The sequence below is a fragment of the Cibotium barometz genome, chromosome 62, assembly GCF_041138505.1.
Source record: "Cibotium barometz isolate CiBa-2024 chromosome 62, ASM4113850v1, whole genome shotgun sequence".
Lineage (NCBI taxonomy): Eukaryota > Viridiplantae > Streptophyta > Polypodiopsida > Cyatheales > Cibotiaceae > Cibotium > Cibotium barometz.
Genome location: NC_141107.1, coordinates 15,261,206 through 15,286,218, shown reverse-complemented (window position 1 = coordinate 15,286,218; position 25,013 = coordinate 15,261,206). Strand labels below are relative to the sequence as shown.

At 48.4% G+C, this 25,013-nt stretch overlaps 1 protein-coding gene across 1 annotated transcript in view; it reads right to left on the bottom strand.

The window, feature by feature from the left end:
• LOC147604175 (calcium-dependent lipid-binding family protein) overlaps positions 1–25,013 on the bottom strand; it is a 228,966-nt gene that overhangs the window by 45,918 nt on the left and 158,035 nt on the right. The window contains exon 36 of the mRNA XM_086795561.1: positions 21,271–21,495. Within this exon, the coding sequence (XP_086651687.1) occupies positions 21,271–21,495 (225 nt within the window). The remainder of the gene's footprint in view (positions 1–21,270; positions 21,496–25,013) is intronic.

Here is a 25,013-nt window from a genome sequence, read left to right as displayed (position 1 = left end):
CATGCTGTTTTCATGCTTGCTTGACCAATGTGTAGTTCCGGGTAATGGGACGCCCGCCCACAAACCGTGCCTGTGAAACTGTCTGCTGACATGGTTATGTTGCATGTGACAGGTGGTAAGTATTGGTCATAAACCTAGCCTTAGGAGTTAGCACTAATTTATAAGTGAGTGTGTACACACTTCATTAAGTTTTGGGCGACAAAAACTCACTTATAAATTATGACCAGCCCGGTGTTTACACACACTGATGTCCCGAGGTGGACATAACCCAATGTCCACCGCCCAGACCTTGTCCCCTTTGTACAAAGAGAGTAACCAGCCATGTGTCCACTCTAGCTTGCTCCACAAAGCACCTACTTGCCACCTACACTGGACAACTCACCACCTCTCTCCTCCTCCTCTCTCTAGAGATTGGCGCCTTCTTCATGAGGGCTGTTGGGCTGCATTTTCTGCACATTCTCCTTCCCAACTCCATTTCCAAGCTTGCTAAGGTGATTTTCAAGATTCCAAGAGTGATTCCGGATGCTAATCACTCTCCTACACACTACCAATGACCGAAATTCAGCAAAACAGCTCTCTTTATTGCCTTAATTTCTGGTCTTTTTGCTGAAATCCCTAAATTCAGCCCTCCTTCGTCAAGTTGAACCATAGGGGAAGCTTTCCCAAGGTTCCCTTCATCCTCTTGAAGACTTTTGTCACGAAGAATTGCGACAAATCGACAATCTCTTCACTCCAAGGACTTCCATCGCGAAGACTTCCGCTGTCATCGACTCTACTTGCAATTGGTAAGCTTTAATGCTTAAATATGGAAGCAAGTAGCAGGAGGGAGGAACCGGATTACAAGATCACATACCCTATGTAGTGTTCTCTTGTCCTACGTGCTCTCTTGCAGATTGTTGCTACCATGTGTTGGTGGAACAATAGAGAGCAGATGGTAGGGAACATGGGCACTTGAGAGGGTAGTGTGGATTGCAAGTCTACAAGGACAACCACTTGTTTGAAATACTGTATTCATATGCGTTGGTATGGAAATCGTGTTCAAAAATGTCCATGACACTATGTACTTGATTCTCCCAAGATCAATATACTTTATTTGAGGGAGGGGTCGGCCGTTCCGGCTCATTGTGTCTCTTGTCAATTCAGCAATTAACTTCTTGTATTTGAGCAAGTGTCCATCAAATCTTAGTGTATTTAAGTGTATTGATTAGCATTGTGTTCAACCAAGTTACAAAAACCAGCGCCGATATTCTCCTAGTCATCTTGTATGTATGACATCCTCATTACAAGTACTAGCAAAGCACAAATTTCAGATTTCAAAGCTGAATTTGATATGTCAGATTTGGGACTCTTACACTACTATTTCGGCATGCAGCTTATGCATACAGATGATGGCATTGTTATGAAGTAAACTAAGTACGTAAAAAGTTTGCTAAAAAAGTTTCACATGGATGAATGTAAGCCCATTTCTACTCCAGTAGAACCAGGTGTATGGCTTACTATGCATGATATTGGAGAGCCTTTTGAGGCCGGCATTTACAGCCAGGCAATGGGATGCCTCATTTACTTGAGTAACACGAGGCGAAACATATCGTTTGGGGTGTCTTTGTTGAGCAAATTCATGCACAGCCCAGGCACAAATCATTGGCAAGCAATCAAACGCATTTTTCGTTATCTGTAGGGTACCCTGGATGTTGGTTTGTTCTATCCCAGGGTGGCAGCTTGCAGCTTTATGCATACAGTGATTCTGATTGGGCTGGTGATTATGATACCAGGGAATCCACCAGTGGGAATTGTTTTTTTCTTGGAAGTTCATGCATATCTTGGTTGAGCAAAAAGCAACCCACTATAGCCACATTTACTTGTGAGGCTACAGTAGATTGTGTATGGTTGAGGAGATTATTGGCTGATCTTCGTGACTGTCAGTAGACACCCACCACCATTCTCACTGATAGCCACAGTGCTATGGCCGTGGCACGAAATCCCGTATTTCATGCACGTACCAAGGACATTGATATTCATTATCACTATGTTAGAGAGAGGTTACATCCAGGGGAGAAAAGTTTATCTTATTGCTGTACACAGGATAATGTTGCAGATGTATTCACAAAGGCGTTACCTCAAGAAAAGTTTGAAGCTTTCCGCAAAGCTTTGGGCTTACTCTCATACAGGGAGTGATCTGCTACCTTGTACAGGTTCACACTTTCACTACAGTTGGATTTTTGGGCATATGCTCACTTATGGTAGTGCTATGTGTGAACAGGGCTTAACCAAGGGTACTTTTTTCCATATGGTTTTTCCCCTTGGAGATCAAGTGTGAAAGGACACTCATACATATAATATTTTGTACTTCTATATTATATGGATGTGACACACATGCAAGAGTTGACTTGCATTTTGTGGCTACCACACTTCTCTCTCTCTCTCTCTCTCTCTCTCTCTCTCTCTCTCTCGCTCCGTCCCTCTTGCTCTGTCCCTCCCTCCCGCACACGGTCGCAGGCCGCGGCTGAACTCTCTGTTCGCCGCCCTCTCCTTTGTTCGCTACTGTAATGAGTAGAGGGCTACCTCGAGTAGAGGGATTCCAGTGGGAGTCAGCATACAGGAGGACCACACGCCAGGGTACCTCGAGAGGGTCGGGGGGAGTAGCAGTCCTATTCAGACCGGAGCTACAGGGGAGACTGAGAGTGGTAGCACAGGATATAGAGGCCAGATACATGTGGATCAGCTTACAGCTCTCACAGGACAGGGTTATATACATAGCTCTATGTTACTTTTCTCCATCAGGATCCTCCTATGTCATTACAGAGGACATGCCACAGGAGGAGGAGACAGGAGCCTCGCCATACACTTAGTCTGTCAAAGGAGATTGTGCATTATTCTACACTAGGGGAAGTATTTCTTACGGGCGACTTCAATGCCCACACAGAGCAGACAGTGTGAGGTGTATGACTATGATGACATGGAGATCCTCCACCCTGTGGATCCAGAGGAGATAGGGGCTAGTCGGGCATCAGAGGACACTGGACCAGATAGAGGACATTATGGGGACCACTTACTAGAGTTGGGAGCCAGGCATCATCTCGTTATTTATAACGGGATGCTACAGTGGCCGGGATCAGGAGGGCTGACATGCTTCCCACATGGGGGTCATACACGGACCGGAGGCACGGTGGTAGACTACATTATGGGGTCTTTGGAGGCATCACAGCTTGTCACCTCATTCTCCATTCCACCTCGTCCTATTGGGGCAGATCATACATACTTGGCATTTTCACTAGCCGGATCACCGGTATCACCAGCCCCCCACATACCAACGCCACACACTACCATCTACTTCACACATGACATGGCAGACATATACACTGGCAGAGTAGAGGATGGGCTCCTACTCATGGATCCCCCGGCATCTATGGATACCATTACAGCCCAGCTGGCATCACTCCTACACACGGCTGCATTACAGAGCTTCCCACATCATGTACACTCGGGAGAGCCTGCGAGACCTGGGACTATGCCCCAGAACAGATGGTATGATGACGAGTGCAGAGCCCTATACTCACGACTCCGCATACAGAGAGCCTTGGGAGCCATCACAGAGCAGGAGTCGAGGAGAGAGATGAGAAGACTTACTCGCCGCAAAAGGCGGGCCTTCGCAGAGATACAGGAGCTAGAGATCTTTCATTTCTTCATGAGTAGAGATAGCCCTGTCTCATGGCGGCACTTCAGAGAGCCCCGGACCCCGACACCTATTGCAGACCCACAGACATGGCACACATATGCAGAGGGTCTATACCATGCCCCACAGCAGCCACCTATACCTCAGCCACAGGAGCCTCGACCTACCACAGCTAGCTTCTTTACCCACTCGATGGTACAGGAAGCTATCCGCCGCCTACAGCATGGACGGGCCGCCGACCATATGGGCCTGCAGGGTGAGCATCTCATATATGCAGTAGATTCTTTAGCTCCTTTTCTTGCACACCTGTTTAACAGGGCACTAGCTGAGGGTTTGCCTGCGGAGTGGACGATGCACACCATTGTGCCGATTCACAAAACAGGGGATATGCTCGATCCGAGCAACTACAGGACGGTTATGGTTGGCCACGTGCTGGCCAAACTCTATGGTGCAGTGCTGGAGCAAGAGCTTAGCTTATATGCTAAGCGAGCAGGTTTACGCTCATCAGGGCAGGCAGGCTTCAGGAGAGCTTTCTCTACCACTGACCATGTATTCACTTTGAGATGTATGATTGATCAGGCCAGAGTGAGGAAGAGAAAGCTCTATTGCTGCTTTGTGGATTTCCGCAAGGCATTTGACACAGTACCACGAGAGAGGCTCTTTCAGCGCCTGCAGTCTCTTGGCATACCAGCAGATATGACATGGGGCATCTATGCATTATATGAGCAGGTTTTTGGGCGAGTCAGATGTCCAGGAGGTATGTCCGAGACTATTGCTAGCACCATTGGTGTGAAGCAAGGATGCCCACTTTCCCCCACGCTATTTGGGTTATACATTGATGAGGTGGCTGACTTCATTACACGGGGAGGCGGAGATGGAGTTGATTTAGCAGGTACCTCAGTACATATTATGCTCTATGCTAATGATATTGTATTAGTGTCTGAGTCCCCAGGTGGTCTACAGCAGCATCTACATGCACTCGATGATTTCTGCACACAGAGGGGTCTTACTGTGAACCTTGGGAAAACCAAGGTTATGGTCTTTCATACATCGAGACAAGGCAGGAGTCAGCTGACATTCACTCTCGCAGGATGCCAGGTGGAGGTGGTGACATCATACGTGTACCTAGGGGTTACCTTCTCTGCAGCAGCCACACGCTTCACCATGGGTTCAGCAGCCAGAGCTAGATTGACACGGGGATATGCAGCATTGGCTATGCTAGAGAGACAGTGCCACCAGGCGCATTTTCAGGAGCCCCGGACGAAGGGGTGGCTATTTGACACATTAGTCACACCGGCATTGATGTATGGAGCAGCAGTATGGGCGCCAGGCCTTGCTACCCATTGGTGGACACAGATAGAGAGACCACAGGCCCTCATGATGGCACGCATGATACGCAGAAAACCGTCAGTACCTCATGACATTATCCGAGCAGAGTTTGCTGCGCCTCCTATGATGGTAGAGGCCATATTTCAGACTATATGCCTGCTAGACAGATTCAGAGAGATGCCACAGGACAGATTATCATACAGAGCTTTTGAGGCATCTAGACAGTTGGCTGAGGCAGGAGACATATCGCCTACACAGCCTCTTCCACCGAAGATGCTATACTACAGAGATCACTTCATAAGTATCACTGATGATGGATTTATAGAGAGGCCTAGATACATGGAGGGCTTTTTACCACACGGCTCCCGAGTGGCTATTGGTCAGCTCAGAGTTTCATCACACCGATTAGAGATTGAGACTGGCAGAGCAGCACGGATCCCCCGAGAGGAGAGGGTATGCAAATTGTGCAGAGAGGAGGTGGAGAGTGAGGAGCATTATGTATGCAGATGCAGAGCATATACAGCCATCAGAGAGAGATATCCCATTTTATTCAGAGAGCCACATTCCCTACGCCAGATCTTTGAGGCAGCAGACCAGCGCATACTGGGGAGATACATTCTAGACATACAGCGCCACAGAGAGACATTATTACAGGCTCAGACAGCTCCAGAGGGGGGGTGACAGACACAGATTACTACATTTTTTCAGAGATCCATCCCCCTCCCAGCCCCTACACGGCAGGGAATTACTCTCCAGAGAGCAGAGACACTTAGAGCCCGCAGGAGACAGAGGACACCTGGCTTTCGGACACCACGCCTATACCAGAGAGAGATGACAGAGATCAGAGCTCAGTTTCACAGAGAGGGTGCGGAGCGACTGGCTCGCTTCAGAGCACACCCAGGCATGTTCTTCAGGGAGCTGTGGACACCCCCTTCACTGATGTATACCATTTTATACCCCCAGTATGGTACAGGATGGAGCTAGCTAGGTTGCATATCATGATTGTATACTCCATGCATATAGCTTTGCATTCTCCTAGTAGTAGAGTTCCATCCCCTGCACACCCAGATTCAGCTTTTTTTATTAAGTACTTTTTCATTTTGTTGGGATGATAGAGGATACCCCATACAGGTACTCCGATTTGTCTCATAGGCCGGGTTCGGTCTTTTGGAAGACGTTAATAAAATCTTTCTTTCTTTCTTTCTTTCTCTCTCCTCAATCTCGAGGAATGGCCCCGAGTCTCCAAGAAAAACCCGAGGCCCTCAAGACGGCAATGAAGGCACTAATCAAGGAGAATAAGAAGACATCTGGTTCCAACCTCAATGAGTTGGAGAACAAACTACACTGACACATCATGGCCCTCGAAGCACAGGTCACGGGCCTTGAACAAGAGAACACAGCACTCAAGGTGGAGGTGAGTGCATTGAAAGTGGAACTGGTAGCCGTCAAGAACATCAAGAAGTAAGAAGGGGAGATCAATGAGAACACTCTCACGGCCATCAAAGAAGAGATCTCCAAGGAGATCACAAAGGACATGGAGGGAAAACTCGAAGCCAAGCAGTCAGGATGGGTTGAGGTGGTGAAGAAGAACATCCGTTAAGAAGTGAGGGGGGAGACTCAAAGGGAAGAACATCAATTCATTCACACCACCATTGAGGAGGAGAAGATGAGGCATGTCCGCCGCCTCAACATTCGAGTCACAGGTATAGCCGAGACACCCAACTCGACTCCCGAGAAAGATGGACAGCTTCTATGCATGAAGCTAGGCTACAGGGAAGAGGACCCTCTCCCCTTCACCAAAGCATGGAGAGCCGGGAAAGACTCAACACGCAAGCGAGCCCTCATCCTACAGTTTGCAAGAGAGACGTAGAGGGTCACCTTCATGAGGAAGAGGGTCATACTACGAGGCTTAGAGGGAGCTCCTATTTTCTTGGATGATGATCTCACGAGGATGCAGCTAGAGCATAGGAGAGCTTGCATGCCACGAGTCTTACACGCGAGGAGAGAAGGCAAGAAGGCCTTCTATCGAGATGGTCGGGTCATGATTGATGGCCGCCCCATGGATTAGCGGTTTGGGGCCTATGGGACATAGACCAAGCCACTGACAGAGATACACATGGCAGTATGGAACTGTAATGGTTCACTATGGATGCAGCCTAGACAACTCGAGCATGTTATGGTGGGGAGAGACATCATTCTTCTGAGAGAGACACATCAGAGCCCAGAGAGAGGGCTACCTCGAGTAGAGGGATTCCAGTGGGAGTCAGCATACAGGAGGACCACACGCAAGGGTACCTCGAGAGGGTCGGGGGGAGTAGGAGTTCTATTCAGATGGGAGCTACAGGGGAGACTGAGAGTGGTAGCACAGGATCCAGAGGCCAGATACATGTGGATCAGCTTACAGCTCTCACAGGACAGGGTTATATACATAGCCCTATGTTACTTTCCTCCATCAGGATCCTCGTATGTCATTACAGAGGACATGCCACAGGAGGAGGAGACAAGAGCCTCGCCATACACTTGTCTGTTAGAGGAGATTATGCATTATTCTACACTAGGGGAAGTATTTCTTACGGGTGACTTCAATGCCCACACACAGAGCAGGCAGTGTGGGGTGTATGACTATGATGACATGGAGATCCCCCACCTGTGCCGCCTCTGTTGCAGCTATCTCTGAAACGCTGCCTGCACAGTATAGAAAAGCCCGTCAACAACACCTCCATCTACTGCCCAGTGAATATTCCCCTCTTACTGGCTGCGCTGCCAGCGCCCGTACCAGACCTGTACCTACAGCACCTGTGCGCAGCTCTTATCTGTGTACTACTGCCACCTAAATATTGATTACGACCTCTGCCCAGAAAAGAGGTGTTTGCACCATCTCTATCTTCATCTCTCGTACACGTGGTTTTATCTGTCACTACACGCTCCGTTGGGCTTACATGCACACTGGAGGGATTTTGGGAGCAAGAGCGAAGGTTGAGGAGGGGCGTGGCATCCTTACAACGGCTCCAGGAGCGTTCCGCAGATATCCCATGGATTGAGAGTCAGCTAGCTGCCGCCCGCACGGAGATTAGATCCACAGCCCTCTCCATGGTTACCCTCCACCAATCTAAGGTAGAAGTCTGCTTGTATAATCTACTCCACACAAGCCCAACTATGCGCCAAAAGGTCAGCAATCTGCTCCAGACCATAGCCAAGCTGGACAATACAGAGTCTTCTAGTGGTGGGCGACTCGTGGAAAATCCAACAGGACAAGTAACTGGCTGTCTAGGGATTGGTTTTTCCACTGCCTCCCTCACTGATTACCGCAGCCACTGATTATCGCAGCCCTCACCTCACAGTTCAAATCAATGGAGTATCTCTCTGGTGCCATCCTTGGCTGAGGATCTGGAGTGAATCTGATGCCTGACTTCACCTTGGAAGCTGTGGTCCTTCAAATCACTAGACCTGCAAATTTCTGTCAGGATGGCTGACCAGCGGGATGTTACCCCTGTGGGCATTGTGGAGCAGGTCACACTAGATGTGCAAGGCACTAAGTTTTTTTTGTATTTTGTGGTTATCAGACTACCACAAGTTCGGGGTGCTTACTCCCTTTTGATCGGACGTCCGAGGTTGAGGTAAGCTGGAGTGCTGCAGGACTGCAAAGGAGACAAGTTGTGGCTTCCTCAAGCAACTGGCACCTTCAACTCCAACTAGAGGATCGTATGGATTATGGTGTCCAGGGAGCCAACATAGCAGTGCCCCATGAGTCTCCACAAGAGGAGGAGGGTGTGATACCCTACAATGATGACTCGGAAATCCTTGATTGGCTCCATGACATGGATGGCTTGGCATGTAACAGAGTGGAAGCCCATGGAACGACCAATGTCCTTGGTCGCCCCAAAGTGGATTTTAATCATGTCAATGTTTGCAATAAAGGGGATAGCGACGACACTTCTCTGTCCCTGAACGTGGGCATCCAGCATGGTACAGGCACCCAAGCTTCTCGTGCACACAAGCAATCGCATAATGTGCCTCTGCAGAAGGGCAGCCCAAGGTCTTCTACTTTTCTCACACAAACTCCAACTATTATTTTGAAATTCCTATTTATTTATTTTTTCGTCTTACTACTCTATCTTATTTTTCCATTCTAATATTTTTTCTTTTTCTGAAAAGGAGACTTCTATTAAGTATGAAAAAATTTACAAAATGGAGATTTCACACCAAGCAAGGGGGAGATCTCAACCAATCAGGAGCCCTGTGCTGCCAATAGGGTTCTGAATGAGAGGATGTGAAAAAGATACCAATGTCCCACTCTCTCATAAACTCGCCACGCTTCCTCTCCGCAGCCCTCGAAGATCCCTCGATTATGGCCCAGGTAGCGATAATGGTGTGAATAATATCACTCCAAATCCTGCAAAGACACTGAGAAACAAGAACGGGAGTACCCTCAATGGCCTCAGTGCATCTAGCCTTCCAGATATTCTAGGCTAAGATGCTAGCAATAATCTCCCAAGAGCTGTCGACCCTCTGTGCCGGAGGGACAAAGTGTGAAAGTGGCAAATCCTGAAGACAACACTGCCGAGCAACTCCTTGCCTAACCATAATGGCCAAGCTCCTATCAGTCCCCTCGAACCTCAGCTGAGGCCCAGACTGTGTCAACCAAATGATAGAACCAAAAGAAATGATAGTATCCCTCTTAATCCTACCAAAGAGGTGTGCAATCGCAGACCAAACCCTCTGTGCTTCCCTGCATTCCCATAAACAATGGTAAACTGACTCCGAAACTCCTGCACATCTAGGGCATGCTGGGCAAACACCAGTAACAGACCTCCACTGATTGGTGGCCAGACCACCATGAAGAGAAACCCAGATAAAGAAGGAAATATGTGGCTTCCTATAAGAATGCCACAATCTCCGCCAAAATACCCTCTGAATGTCAGTCGAAATGCCGTAAGATTCCCAATGGGGTCTAAGAGTAGGGACACTCTGATTGTGTCCCAAGAGAAGATGTCTGGCATTCCGCACTATATAACTAAGAAAACGCATGCTTTTCAAAGGGTTACACGTATCCTTCCACTCCCACTCAGCGGGGTCCCAATGCAAATGTCTGATAGGGCAGCCACCATACAACCAAAGGCTAACACTCTATGTGATCATCCCTTGGGGGGGCAACAAAGACGTGCTTCCCTAACCTGCCAACAACTCTGACTGGACCAATCTGGGGGCCCTCAATAAGGTCCTCCACGCCACATCTCTCCAGCTGCCATCCATCCTGTACAGAAAAAAAGACCGGTACATCATCCTCCCTAGGCAAGGGGAGACCCATAACCTGAAGAGGAACACCTGTCCCAGAAAAAACCCCAAACCAAGAATGATGACGACCTTCCAAAAAAGATCCAGTAATCAAGTGGCTGAAAATGGCTACATCAATCTGTGCAATCCTCCGGCTAGAGCCTCTCAAATGCTGCGTGAAATCCTATCTTTGCACCTCAGTGAGGCTCTGAAAGCTCTTCCAAGTCAACACTGTGGGGCATAGGGTCTCCCAGCCAGCCCAAAGAATATGCATAGCTGCCCCATGAGGTCTGGCATGCACATCTAAGATCAAATCATTCCACAGAATGGGCTGCCGATTAGCTTCCTCCACTGAACGCGGGGGGATGTGTACCAAAAAACTCCTCAAGCAGTCCCAGGCCCGTAGGAGGCACCTAACCAAGGGGGATAAAGGGGAGCAGTGAACTGCATCCGAAAAAATAAAGTGTGAGCTGAGAGCCCAGTCACCTCCGTGAACAGGGACACACTTCGTGATCTGCTGCATGAGAAAGTCCTTCCACGGCTCAGTGCCCGGAAGAAATCCCCTAACCACAAGCTTAGAAAGCAAAGCCTTACATTGCACCTCAGAGTCAATGATATTCAATCCCCCTTCCTGCTTAGGCCTGATAATGGTTTCCCAAGCAACTTTGGCCCTGGTGTGTGCATTTCCATCAAGACCAAAGAAAGTTTTGAGTAAGGCGACAAAGATGGCCAATGCAGCCCTTATGAAAAATCCAGCAATCCTGATCTGAGATATCATCTCTCTACAAAGATGCATCAGCTGACACATCCCTCTGACCAAAAACATCATCTATATGTACATGATCCGAGGAGGCCTTCCCATCAATCGCACCAGGGGGGCGCGCGTGAGAGACACCTTGCCACACCTGGCGGATTGAAGGACGGGAAGGAACCAAGGAGGTGGCGCCTCAGAAGCACGCTTGGGAGGCCTCCTGCGACCTCGAGCCCGAGAACAATCTCGAGCAAAGTGACCCTGTTGGTGACAAACTTGGCACTGATTGGGTTTACCTACAATCTCCATACGTTGCTTCAAAGGGCCACAAGGGCCCGAAAGCAAAACATAGTCCTCAAAGAGCTCAATGTCACGGGCAAGAACCATGACCCTGGGGACAGCATCTGCCAAGGCAGTGACCACCTGGGCAGAAGATGTCGGCAATGCGTGGACAGGGGACACTTGAAGAACCAACCCAAAGGCAGACCCGATGGCCTCTAACATAGGCCAATATGCGCGAGGAAGACCTGGGAATCTGAGAGTAATCGGGCAACGGTTCCGGTCTTCCTCAACAGGGTCAAAATAGCTGGAGTAGGGAAGAAAGAATATCTTCCTCGGGCCCAATGGCAAAGGGCTGCCCTTCAAAACCTCTGAAGCTGTCCTCAGAATCAAAATCCACTTGGAAGAAACCTCTTCAAAGAAACCTGACATCTCGAAAGTGTGAGGTGAGGTCGGAGGGCAGAGCCGCCAGGACCCGATCCCAAGAGCCTGGAGACGCGAAGGCTGAGATCCAAAGATTCTAGCAATGAGGGTCGTTTTGGAGTCTTTCTCGATTTCGGTGTAGAGGACCGTGAGCTCGGCTTCGGAAAAAACAATGGTTCGTCCGGCCGAGGGAGATCGATTAGCCATGATGCTAATCGAAGAAAAAGGCCAACTTGAACCCGGATGAGGAGCAATCCAAACCAAGGGGAAGAGGCACGCCCCATTCTATAATTTCTTTTACACCCCTCCTATTATTTTCCTTCACACTCTTTTCCCATAAATTTTCAAAATTTCTTCTGCGACTCCCAATTTTCCCCTACCATAGCTCGTCATCAATGATTTCATCATGTTCTACATTCGTTTTCTTGCTTTGGTTTTTGGGAGTTTTCATGATGGCAGAAGCATTGCTCTGATTGTACAAAAACGAGTAAGAAGTCAACGTGACTTCTATGCCTCCAAAACTTTAAAACACATCCAAAAAAAGGTGTGCTCTCCTTCACACCTTCTCATGCCGCATACAAATCTCACTCTGGGCACCCACTTCATGGTCGCCCCCTTCACCCATGTCATGCTCGCCTACTCCACAAGGCGACCTTCACACTCGCCCCATCACTGATATCTCTCCCTATAGCCAAATAATTCATGCACGCCCCCACCTTCTATCACCTCGCTCTCTCCTCTATTTCACTCACCCCCTTCACACTTCATGGCGGTCGCCCCTTCTCACCATCTCCTATTAGCCTCCCCCCCCCCCCCCCCCCCCCCCTCCTCGCCTGCTTGACCCCCTTTGGCCCATCTTATGTGATCTCCTGCTCGCCTCCCCACTTCGTCACCCATCATACTCACCCTCTCTTTCCATCTCCTCATGCTTGCCCACCACCACCTCCTACTCACCCGTGTCAACCATCGTACTCGCCCCCTCTTCCATCTCCTCATACTCACCCCCATCATATCTTACTCACCCCCTGTCAACAACCATCATCCCCCCCCCCCTCCGCCCCCTCTCTCTTTTCTCTCAGTCACCCAACTTGCAGCTTAGTCAGCGCCTCACATACGTCAGGGCCTGCTGGTATTGTCCATTGCCTTGCTCACGCCACCACCTACTCCAAAACTATTGGTCATGCTGCTCGTCATCCGACTCTGGTTTCCACAGTTCTTGGTTTGCACCTCTGCCGGCCCTTCAGACTGACGTCTTGGCGCCTTCCCATGCTTGCTCACCCCTCTAGCAAACCCATCCACCCACCTCAGCATCGTGCTGATGGTGGCAGTTGTTACTCAGCATCATGGGGCCGCAACGTCGAAAGGAACAACTACGAGACTGTGGTGCCATCCGCTATCTTTCCATGCTGCAACGCTATACGCTTCCCAGCTCTTCTCACAGTACTCGGTGCCACGACACACCTCGCTCCTGAACCTGCTTGGCGCGCCTTCACAATGGCTCAGTGTGCCATGTTATCCTGCACACAGGCAAGCTACTTCACACCCAAATAACGACAGCCTCTTCTCTTTATGATTATCCAGGCCTCTCTTGCTTTCTCTCTCTTCTCTTATCGCAGCTTCCACAACTTATTGCCTCCCACTGCACTTATCAGTCCCTCCTCCGACCTATCCTCCCACTGCTCCACCCCCCCGCCCCCCTCCCACCCAAAACCTTCCTTTCCGTTGACCCCACCCATCGCCCTTCAGCTTATTGGCTTTTTCTCGTCACCCCCAACTCCTCCATCTATACGTCTCGCCACCCCCCCACATTACTCGCCTCCCTCAACCAATTCTACTCGCCTCCCCTCCGCCATGACAACATTTCTCATACACGCCCTTCCAGTGCCCCCTTTCATACTCCTACATTTTCCCTCTCCCTATTTTCAGTTTTTTTTGGCAACAATATTCATATTCATTAGGATGGACCCCAACCCCCCCCCCCCCCCCCCCCCCCCCCCCCATAGTTGCCAGGCGTTTCAGAAACGGCAGGTATGAAACGGGTTTCATACATTTTGAAACGTTTCATAAAAGGTAAGAAACGGGTACAAAAAGGTTTCATACAAAATAGAAAAAACATGTATATTTTTAACTTGAAATATAGAAAAGAAAAAACTGTTGACATAACTTATAAGAGACCACATTGAATTCATTTCAATAAAAACAAAATACATGTAAGATATGATGATATCACAAATCACGTGGGTGATCACTGATGACTAAGCAGAAATCAAAAGGATCACCACGTGGGTGATGAGTCATGACTCAAAATCCAAGATCAAAATAAATAGCATGTCCAAAGTTCAAACTAAATAACATGTCCAAATAAAATGATACTGGCAGCAGCTGCTAGCTACTATCTGCATCCTCATCTGCATCCTCATGCTCATCCTCATTTGCATCTTTTGCCTTTGCAGCCTCACTCTCAAGGTCACTGCCGGTAGCCTCATCCTCAAATGCCTCATCCTCTAGAGGTGCAGGTGCACCACTAGTACTAGCCTCTCGAGAAGATCGTGTAGTGCGAGCCGGAGCCATGATCTCCTCATAGAGCATAGAATAGATGTCTCTCTCCTCCTGAGGAATGTCGGGAATCTCCTTGCACTTCATGATATCAATCTTATCTGGATTCACTTGGAGAGGCTCAATGGGATGACCCTTTTGTTCTAGCAATCAGACAAGCCTCTCCAATTGTGCTTAGGAGAGTCTATTTCTCTTTTTCGTGTGAAAAAGAGCCCATGTACTCCAGTTTCTCTCACAAGGCCCTGAACTGCAATCCTGGGAGAGAACTCTCAATGCAATCCGTCTCTACATTGTACACACAAAAAAAAAAAAAAATGGATGATGAAAAAAACGCGTTTCATATAGGACGAAACGTTTCGAAACGTTTCGTACGTTTCGAACCTGTATGAAACGCGTTTCTATGCAACTGTGCCCCCCCCCCCCCCGCGGGCCGGTCATACTCGCCTCCCCCTCCTCTTTTCTTTTTCATGCTCGCCTCCCATGATTTATCCTATTCACGTCCCATGCCACTTTCATACTCGCCCCCTCCCAAGTTTTTGGGCTTCAAAGTGTCCCCAGTACTGTGTATGGATAACATGATGTGTGGTGACCAAGTGTGGGGAAAGCCTTCTGCCAGTGCCATGTTAAACATGTAAGCCAAGAGGGGTGCAGGGGTGTTGGCTGCATGTGATAGGTGCTCCGATTTGATCCCCTCCTAATCCTGGGAGCGGCCATTTTGGAATTTCCAGATGACCTTTTCCACCATGGTTGATGTGAAGAAAGTGGATTTAGTGGGGCGAGGTTTGGGTCTGCGTGGGCGTGGAGGCTGATTGGGAATACGGTAAAATAAGCATCCATAAGTGTGTGCCAGATGAGAGGATGGCCATTGTTCCCTCAACCAATGCCAGGTTTCCTCAGAGTTGCTGCTCAAGAAGAGTTGGTAATCTCCCAGTACTTCTTAAAACATATGCTCGTTTCTTGCAGCGAGTGACAGAGCGGTTAATCCTATGAGCATCACACTCCAGGATTTGACCAGTCGCTATCTCCCCCTTGAGACGAGCACATGTGGTGCAGCACTCGTCGTCTTACCAACCATTCTACGGCATGGTACCTCTCCAATGCTTAACATTGGAGTAGGGGGTGTATGGAAAGCTGGCTATGACTGCAGAATGTATGCTGTCGGTGAGTTGGGCGGTGAGGATGGCAAGGGGAGCTGTTGGGTGGATTTTGGTATAGTGGGAGATGGGTGCGGGTGGCGGTGGGCTGGGTGGTGTAAAGGCTATAGAGAAGGAGAGGTAGGTCCAAGAGGGCATGTGCGGATGATGAACTCGGACAGAAACCATGCTTCCAAATGGCATGGGAGCCCCGTACTGCAACAAGGCTGGGTGGCCCAGTCACACTCTATCCTCCTTAGCATGACACTACACATGTGCAAAGCGACCCTGCTCGCCGACAAGCATGGAACGAGGTCTCAAATCTGTCATCTGGCCAACCTGCTGCAGGCGACCTTGCAAAACCAGGTGTTGGATTCAAGAGAATCCACCATACAGGCAAGGAGCGGGAGGTCTGCATTCAAATGTTGACATCTCAGTGCAGCCTCAAACAAGCTCCAGGACAGCCATGGAATCCTCCAAAAGGGGAAGACCAAAGGGCGTCATCCAACTGTCTGGAAGAACAGGACTACTGCAGTGCAGTTGGGAAGCACAGCCTGGGCTGGGAAAGAGGAAAAAAGATGCAGAGTGTAGAGAATGGCAGAAAGAGACAGAAGGCACACGCAACAAGGATGGAGCACCTGGGAGACAAGACTGCTTAACGTCGACTTATTGATCTAGAGAGACCAATCGATGGAGAGACTTGAACCTAGGTGGGTCCATGTCATCCCAAGGGCAAAGCCAGGTGAGAGAAATGAAATGAAATGATATATTAACGTCTCTAAGAGGCCATAATGGCCTATGAGACCAAAACTGAGAGTACATCTGAAGTTGGTGTCTCATCAAAGAGAACAACTAAATGAGACTAAAAAGTACAATAAACTGATTGTCTTACAGTTATAAAAAATGAATTGTAAGACTCCGAGATGATACTGAGTAGAAAATACTGGAAAATGTATAACAGGTAGATCCATGTATGCTGATCAGTTGAAGTGTTGCGCTCTCCTTAGATCAAGTATCTCTGCCATGGGGCTGTCTAGAATGGAGAGGTTGTAGAAGCCAGGTAGGCGCCTCCAATGCCGAGCAATAATGGCTCTGATCTGGCGATGGTGAGGATGCCGTGAACAGGCTCCTGGTGGGTGTGGCTGACCAGCACGACATAAGATGACTGCTCTATCAGTGGTGACTCCTTGGGACCGTGGTCAGTGCCCTGATGGCCCAATGGAGAAGGTATCAAGAGGTGTGTGGGCTGGCTTGCTGGTGCTAATGCCGAAGAAATCTGTCAAGGTCCTCTGTCTAGGTACATCATGGCTCGGTCTCCTATCTGCCAAGAGGGTCTCTCTGTGTCTCCTCAGCTCAAGTAGGAACAATCCCAGGCATCTCTGATCCTCAAACTCCATGACCCTACGTAAGGGCCCAAAACCCTCTCGCAAGAGGCAAAGATATCTCCCTCGGATCTCCTAATAGACTGTACATCGGCAAATGTAGTGCTCCTCTGTCTCTGCCTCTTGGTAATATAGCTGACAAATGCGGTCATCCAAGATCTGATGTACGTATCGCCCTGTCTCAATCCGCAGCTGGTGTCATGAGGTCCCGATCTCTCCAATGGCACAACATATCCCATGTGATAGGTGTACATCCATGTGCACCGGGCGGGTGATAAAATCATCTGGTGAGAGGTGTAGCAAATGGCTCTTGTAATGAGCCATTTTCGTGCCTAAGGGCTCAAGGGGGCTAGTCCATGTCCTCTCTGTGTCCTCTCTGATGATATCCATCCTGATCACACGGTTTTGCTCTGAGCGGGTGAGATCCAAAAATGGACAATCCAGACGGTACTGAAAGGGTGGTAGTGCCTCTATCCGCAAACCATGTAGGTCAAACCATGATCTCATCTGAGCGTACCAGCAATGAGTATCTCCATCCTCTACCAGCTGTATGGATGAGGTCAATGCCAATCGGGAGTACCTCTGCTGAGGGAGCTCCCATAGCTCCTGTAAAAAGGTAATATGTGCATCAGGCTAGCACGTGGTACGATATCGAAGGCTTTGCGGAAGTCCACATAGCAGCAATATATCCTTCTCTTCTGTGCCCTGCCCTCTTCAATAAGTGCCCGAAGTGTCAGTATGTGATCTAAGGTAGTAAATACTCTGCCTGTCCATGCGCTCGATGACCATCCCTCTCTGCCCAACGGCTCAGCTCCGACTCCAATATAGAGCCATATAGTTTGGCCAAGTAATGACCAATCATGATCGTCCTGTAGTTTCCTGGTAACATGGGGTCCCCACTCACAATGATATGCTGTCCAGCTTGCCGGGAAACCCTCACAAATGGCACGATTAAACACATGTACGATGAGCGGAGCCAAAGTGTCGCGTGCATATGAGAAGTGCTCTCCAACTAACCCATCATGATCTTGGGCCTTTCCATTCTGTAACCTGTCTATCGCATCTAGCACCATCTGCATAGTAAAAAAGGTGCTGCTAGCCGGTCTAGCTCCCAGTGGAGGGGGGGGTGGCGGGCTGTCCTGGTGCATCATATAGCTCTCTAGCATAAGTATGACATGCCTCAAGTGCTGTCCTTCCCCAGGAAGAAATGGTAGATCTCCTCCTCTAGCTCAAGGTGCCGAAAGATCATCCTGGCCTCTGTCTATGCGTGTGAGTCCCAATGGCAATCTCACACTGTAGTTGTGCTCGTGTCTCACGACACTCATCATCATACCAACTGTTCTGTGGGGCAATGCTTTGGGGGTGGGTGGAAGGGATCATAGTGCAGGGAAACGCATATGAGGCGGATGCATGTAGTACACCTGCCAATCCTCTCGGGATCTCGTCCAGAGGGCTATGCGGGTCTAAAGCGAACAAGCCATCAGATACTACATCTCGGTAAACCCCAACTGTCTCACGTGAGTTCTTGGATATCTAGGTAGATGAGTTGCTGGCCCATCTCTCGGGGATCTACCTACTAGTGTGAAACTCAGGTATGCATGATCGGCTGCTAGGCCAATGGACCGACTGGAAATCGTGAAACCCCACACATCAGGTATCAATGAAGGAGATCCAATCAAGTAGTCCACTTTGCTCGTTCCCCCTTTAGAGTTCCAGTGTCTGAGAGCATCTGATCCTTGCCATCTCGACAAGCCATTCTATATGACCAACCCATGTGCACTCCCTAGTGTGAGAAAATGCCTGCCATAATCTATAATCTCCCCCTCATCTTGTGCTGGTCTCTGCAACCCTACATCCTCTGTCATGATCTCCCAGTACATAGCCTCTTGAGTATCATATAGCTCTGTCTGCTCTGTGCCTGTACGTGCATTAAAGTCCCCCAATAGTAATATGTTTCCCATGCTGGCAAACCTCATGATATCATCATATAGTGGCGTATAGGGCGGCTCTCTTGATGGTGCAAACCTAGAGTGGGCTGGGGGAAAGTAGCATACCACCACATATAGCTCGCGGAGTCCCTCTCCCCATATTCGGACCTACATGTACCTCGCATCTGCACCTCTATAAACCACATGTGTTTTGTCACGAAGCTCCTCCCTGAAAAGTATTGCCACTCCTCCAAATCCTCTGGTACCTCCCACTGTGCGTGCTGAGGGCGGAAAACCGATTCCCATCTATAACCCTGCACGTCAGGAAGCCTCTTATTTGTGCACTGATGGGTCTCCGTATACATAGCAATATCACTGTGTCTGAAAGTATCCTCAAAGTATCCTGCATCTATTCTAAGGGCTCCGTTGCAATTCCACACCGTGAATCGCAAGGTCTCATAGGCCGCGCACCGTCAAGGGGCCTCCTCTCCGTAATGATGACTCGACCATCTCTGTATACCGCAAATTTCCCCTCTTTCCTTGCCTCAAGCACACATGGCATGTGTTCCTTCCGGTGTGCTATCTGTGCCGGTGTAAGGTCCTCATCCAAATAAATCTTTTCCCCCTTAAGGGCCATCCTTCTGAAGAGAAAGGCCTTCTTCTTCTCCAAGTCACCAAACCTGATGATCAATATCTTTGCCCTGGTTTCATCTCTGCCTACTTGCCATGCTCCGGTAATGGGTATATTCGTGGCTCCAATTTTTGTTGCAAGAGCTTTTGCATCCTCTTGGGGATTTCCCTTATCTTCCCACCCAACTATGCGTACATGTAAGGCACATGCCCGTCTCTTGGCTTCCTCTTCCAATGTAGCATTCATCACCTCTACTTTTATTGACTGGTGTATCCCTCTGCTTTTTTACTACTTCAATCCATGAGTTGACTTCCTCAATTTGTTTCTTTGTGGCACTGGCAATTTCAGCCCATGAATGCATCTCCTTCTCACCTGCAGCCACTTTAACCTTACATGATTCCAAAGTGTTTTGCATTTCTATGATGTCTTTTTCGCGGTCAGCCATACATGTCTTCAAAGTGCCTTCGTACGATGCAACTGTTGTGCCAATCTCCCGGAGCATGTCATCTTTCCATTTTTGGATCTCTTTTTTCATTTCCGTGTGCATCAAGGCTTGGGCTAATTCCATCTCAACCCGTACTTGGGCTTGCATGTCTCCCTTCAATTAGACATATATCTCTTCCTTCAGCGTTTCGTATATCACTTTCCTTTGGGCATGCATCTGCTCGGTCCATTCCTTTTCAAGCTCCTGTCGCATGGTGTTCATCTCTGGCCTTATGTGAAGCTGTATCTCCTCATAAATGGCCTCATCTCGTCGGGCCATCTTCGCAAGCCTTCGTGACCCAAGGGACATGATCCCTTCCCTCAGTCTTTTGCGGTAGGTATTTGGTGCCTTCGTGGGGGTGTGAAAGGTTGTCTCACCATCATGTTCTCCCTCCAGGGGTTGAGATATGTTTTCCACTAGTTGCTGCCTTGAGGCCCTGAGCAAGGGTGGGTGGGAAACAGGGGGCAGCTGCCTACGCACAAGGGTGGGTGGGAAACGGGGGGCAGCTGCCTGCGCACAACTCACAGCAGAGAGACGGGCAGAGGCATGCAGCGCAAGGGTAGGTGGGAAACGGGGGGCAGATGCCTGTGCACAAGTCAGAGGCGCACAGGTCAGAGCAGAGAGGCGGGCAGCTGCCTCTGCACAAGTCACAGCAGAGAGGCGGGCTACAGAGGTGCGCATAGAGCAGAGGTGCACAGGTCAGAGCAGAGAGGCGGGCCGAGGTGCGCAGGTTGGTGCGCACAGAGTTGAGCAGAGAGGCGGGCTACAGAAATGCGCATAGAGCAGAGGCGCAGCAGGTCATCTCAGCAGAGAGGCGGGCAGAGGCGCAGCAAAGAGGTGCGCATAGAGCAGAGGCGCAGCATCAAAGGTAACAAAAAAAAGCCATCAACTAATTAATCGAATTTATTTTTTCGCTTGTAGGCCCATTCATCCTTTTATCTTGGGCATTAAAGGCTTTAAACCGTAGGTTAGCGTAATGTATTCTAACATTAAACATTAATAGATCCAACCTCATGCCTCAAGATGCTGATGTCAAGGGGCGGGAAAGAAAAAGGGGCCCAGAAAGGCAGGTAATAACACCAGGGCAGAGGCAACAGAGGAAGGGCAGGGGTGGGGGCAAAAGGCAGGGAGGGTGGGTGCAGGCAGAAGAAGCTCCAGGGCAGATGAGGAAAGAGTAGCATGGGGGTGGGGGCAGCAGGGTGCAGGCGGAGTCGGAGGGAGACCGCAGGTCTGAGGAGGAAGACCAGAACAAGGGGAAACTTAGTCATGGCAGGCCGAAGGAGTGACAAAAAGAAGGCTCGAAGCAGGCAGAACAGCTTAGATTATTACTACACTTATTCTGAGGTCCATCCGAGCAAAATTAAGCAGAAAAAGCAATTGATCGTTAGAGCTAAAATTTGAAAGTACAGAGCTTCAGTAAATTTTACCTGTACATCGAGGATGAAGTTTGTTGCCGCATCAGAATGAGTTTGGCTAGTGCTTGAACTTCCTGATGTGATCAACTTCATGTCAGTTTGCTCAGATAAAGCTCCAACTTGCAGTTCTGATTTAGAGCCAGTAGTTGATCCATCCAATACCACTGCATCCTCCACTAAGACACTATAGCTACTGTGAGAGTGGAGCTGTACACAATCCTTTAACCTTAAACCGTTCTGCAATAATTAGATCCAATTATGTTCAGAAGGGCACAGTGATATCAGTGCTGCGTTGAAGAAAAAAGCATTAAAAACAATCATGGTAACTTCTGCAGTGCTGCACATAATAGAATGAAGCCTTTGGTAACTAAGCAACCACCACCACCCCCCCCCCCCCCCCAAAAAAAAAAAAACACCCCCAATCCCAACAGAACCCGAAGAAAACAAGGTATGTTTTCTGCTGACTAAAACCTCGCCTGTTCTGGTTCCCTACCAGTTGTAGAATATCAAGATTTATAAACATAATAAATGTATCTGATGGACCAAAGTTCCACAACTAAATGTATTCTACTCCCCTATCAATAGTTGCAGGATTCGAAGATTTTAATACACAATAGATGTATTTTCATGGACCAAAGTTGCACGTACATGCTATATACGTTAACAAACGATTTCAGTTTGGGTAAAGCTGAACATCTTTACAGCTGAGATGGGACATGGGAGCCAAAACACTCTGATGCTAAAATGTCCTCAAAATGTAGATTATTACACCATTTTATGCCTGTATAACCACAACTCGAGGGAAGTTCACATGGCCTACAGCATCTCATTCAAGTGGAATAGCTCCATGCATCTGTACTGCCCAGTATAACTGATAGATTTGGAACAAATCCTACTCTTCAGTCTCACAATTGACCTGAATATAATGGGGCAACTTTCAGAAGTAAATCAAAAGGGGAAAAAAAATAAATCGCCTGTGGTCCCTTAACCCTTTTTATAGGAATTGCCAAGCTCTATTGTAACAAAGGGAGAAACAACACTGCTAGAAATGAACCATTCACCATAGCACGATGTTGCTCCTGCTACCCTTTACATCAAGTCAAGTCAGCTAGTATTGAGGGTCAAGTGCATAAAAAGTACTTAGCCCCCATTGCAAGACCTTTTCATAGGACACAGTTGTAAGTTGTAAAAGATGGCAAAATCTGTAGCTCCCCTAGACATGCATAGCAAACACACACACACACACACACACCCCTGCGCACCGCCCCCCCACCCCCCCCCCCCCAAAACGCTGGTGATGAGTTGGACTCGTTACAATGGTGCGAGGGCAGATCCCCACACGGCACTAAGCATATCTCGGAGTTGTAGCGAGCTACAGGCCAACAGTCTCGAGTTGGGCTGGTCTCAGGTGGAATGCTTGTTTTCAGAGTTCATGATTAGTCAACCCTTCAAATAGGTCATATCAATGTTTTAGGTGTGTAGAGAATTCCCACACCACATTAGTCATGACGCGGTGTTGTGGGATCAGTGCGCCCTGAATGGTTCGTTCTTCGGGAGACGGCATGAATTGAGTTACTAGGCTTGCCCCCAGTTGAATTCCATGAGGATTGGAGCTTGTTGAGTTAAACCATGTAAAGGGATTCTAATGCTTGGAAGTTTTTGACTATGGCTGGCCAATCCTTTAATGTGAACATTGAGGGGGTGAACCTTTGAGAAACCAAAGGCCACCACCCGCGATCATAAGGTGCGTGGAGCTCTTCACGACAATCAGAGGAGAGCCGCCAGCACACAGTAGGGAAGGGAGGCGAGCATCGTGCAACACACAGTACAGGGGCCGCCATCATCACTGTCAAGGATCCCTAAGGAGCGGGCGCCGGGCACACAGAGAAGGCGGCTGCATTCCACATCACAGGCAGGCTGTGCAGGTGCGAACCCACCTTGTCCACAGTGCTCAATGCTTGGGCGCCTTGCTTGTGCACCCAGCTGTGGAGTATCTCACAGTTAGGCTACACAGCTTGGGGCACTCCCTTGTAGGCATGTACTGGGCTGCATGCTGGAGTATCACAGGCCGGCTACGTTCAGCTGGGCGCTTCGCAAGTGATCATCGTTATGTGATCAATCTCACCAGGGGTACATATGTGGAAGTGTGGGATCGAACGGTGCCTAAGTTGGAAGTCCGAATTCAAGACCACCGAGAGGCTTTGGACTTCCACACCATGAATCTTTAGAAGGTGGAGTGTCCTAGCTTTTTGATAAGAGTGAGACGATGATGTTGGATTATCGGTCTCATAGAGACTCAATTGTTCATGATGGTGAACTGTATGTAATCTGGGGTGATAAACCGTGTGGATTTTGTGATGTAAACTCAACTCAATCGTTGGCCGAGGATAGATACGCAGCTCTTTGTAATCCAAATTATGAATCATATTGTTGTTTTCATGATCTTTTCTAGTCTGAAAGTTTGTTAAGATCATCTACTTGTGAATGTAATTCTATCTCAAGCAGTGAACTTTCTAAAGAACAACAAATTTTGGATGATATTTTAAGAGTTCGTGATGTATTTCCGAGTGATATACTAGAGAATCCGCTATTGGAGAGGGGCGTTGATCATGCGATTGAGCTATTACTTGGTAGTAACCCCATCTCCCGGCAACCTTATCGCTTTACCTGGAAGGAGGAGGACGATGAGATTGCTCTACAACTATAAGATTATCTTAATACAACTTTTGTTCAGTCTAGTAAGTCTCCATGGAGCGCTCCCATTCTTCTCTCACGGAAGAAAGATGGTAGCATGAACTTCTGTGTAGCTTACAAAGGCTTGAATAAACTCATTGTCAACAACATGTATCCTTTACCAAGGATGGATAACCTGGTAGATCGTCTTCAGGGTGCTAAGTATTTCACCAACATTGATCTACAATCTAGCTATCATCAAATAAGAATGAAACCTACAAACATACCTAGGGCTGTTTTTTAGATGCACCATGGCCACTATGAGTTTTTGGTCCTATCTTTTGGGTTGACCAATGCTGCTCCTACTTTCCAGCAGATGATGAGCGATTCATTTCGTCCATATATGGAAAAGTGAATCGTTGTCCTCTTAGATGACCTATTGATTTATATAGTAGGCCATTGGAAGAGCACATACATCTCAAAATTGTCTTGGAGATACTCAGACAAGAGAAACTGTGTAAGTGGAAGCAGTAACTCTTGTATCTCAGTCACATCATGTCTGTTGATGGTGTGAGAATTGATCCAGATAAGGTTCAGAGGGTGCTGGAATGGCCAATTCCATGGACGATTAGGCAAGAGAAACCATTTCTTGGTTTCACTAGCTTTTTCAAGAAGTTCAACAAGGCTTATGCCAAGATTGCTACTCGTGTAACTCAGCTTTTAAAGGGGATAAGAAGCAAGAAGGGCAAGAAAAGTCCTCCGGTGGTTTGGAATGAGACACTCGATCAATGTTTTAGAGCACTGAAGGAGCTAGTCACCTCAGCACCTATGTTGCAGATCATGATCCTATTAAACCTTGTGGTTGAAACGGATGCCAGTGATTATGTTGCCTTGTACCAAGATGGGAGACCCATAGCTTTTGAGAGCAAGAAGCTTTCAAATGCACAGACGAGGTATCCTAAGCACGAAAAGGAGCTTCTAGCTGCTATCCATGTGAAGAGACACTATTTGTATGGCTCTCAATCTGTTGTCTGGACACATCACCACTCGTTCAAGTATATTTGTGATCAACCTGAACTGAA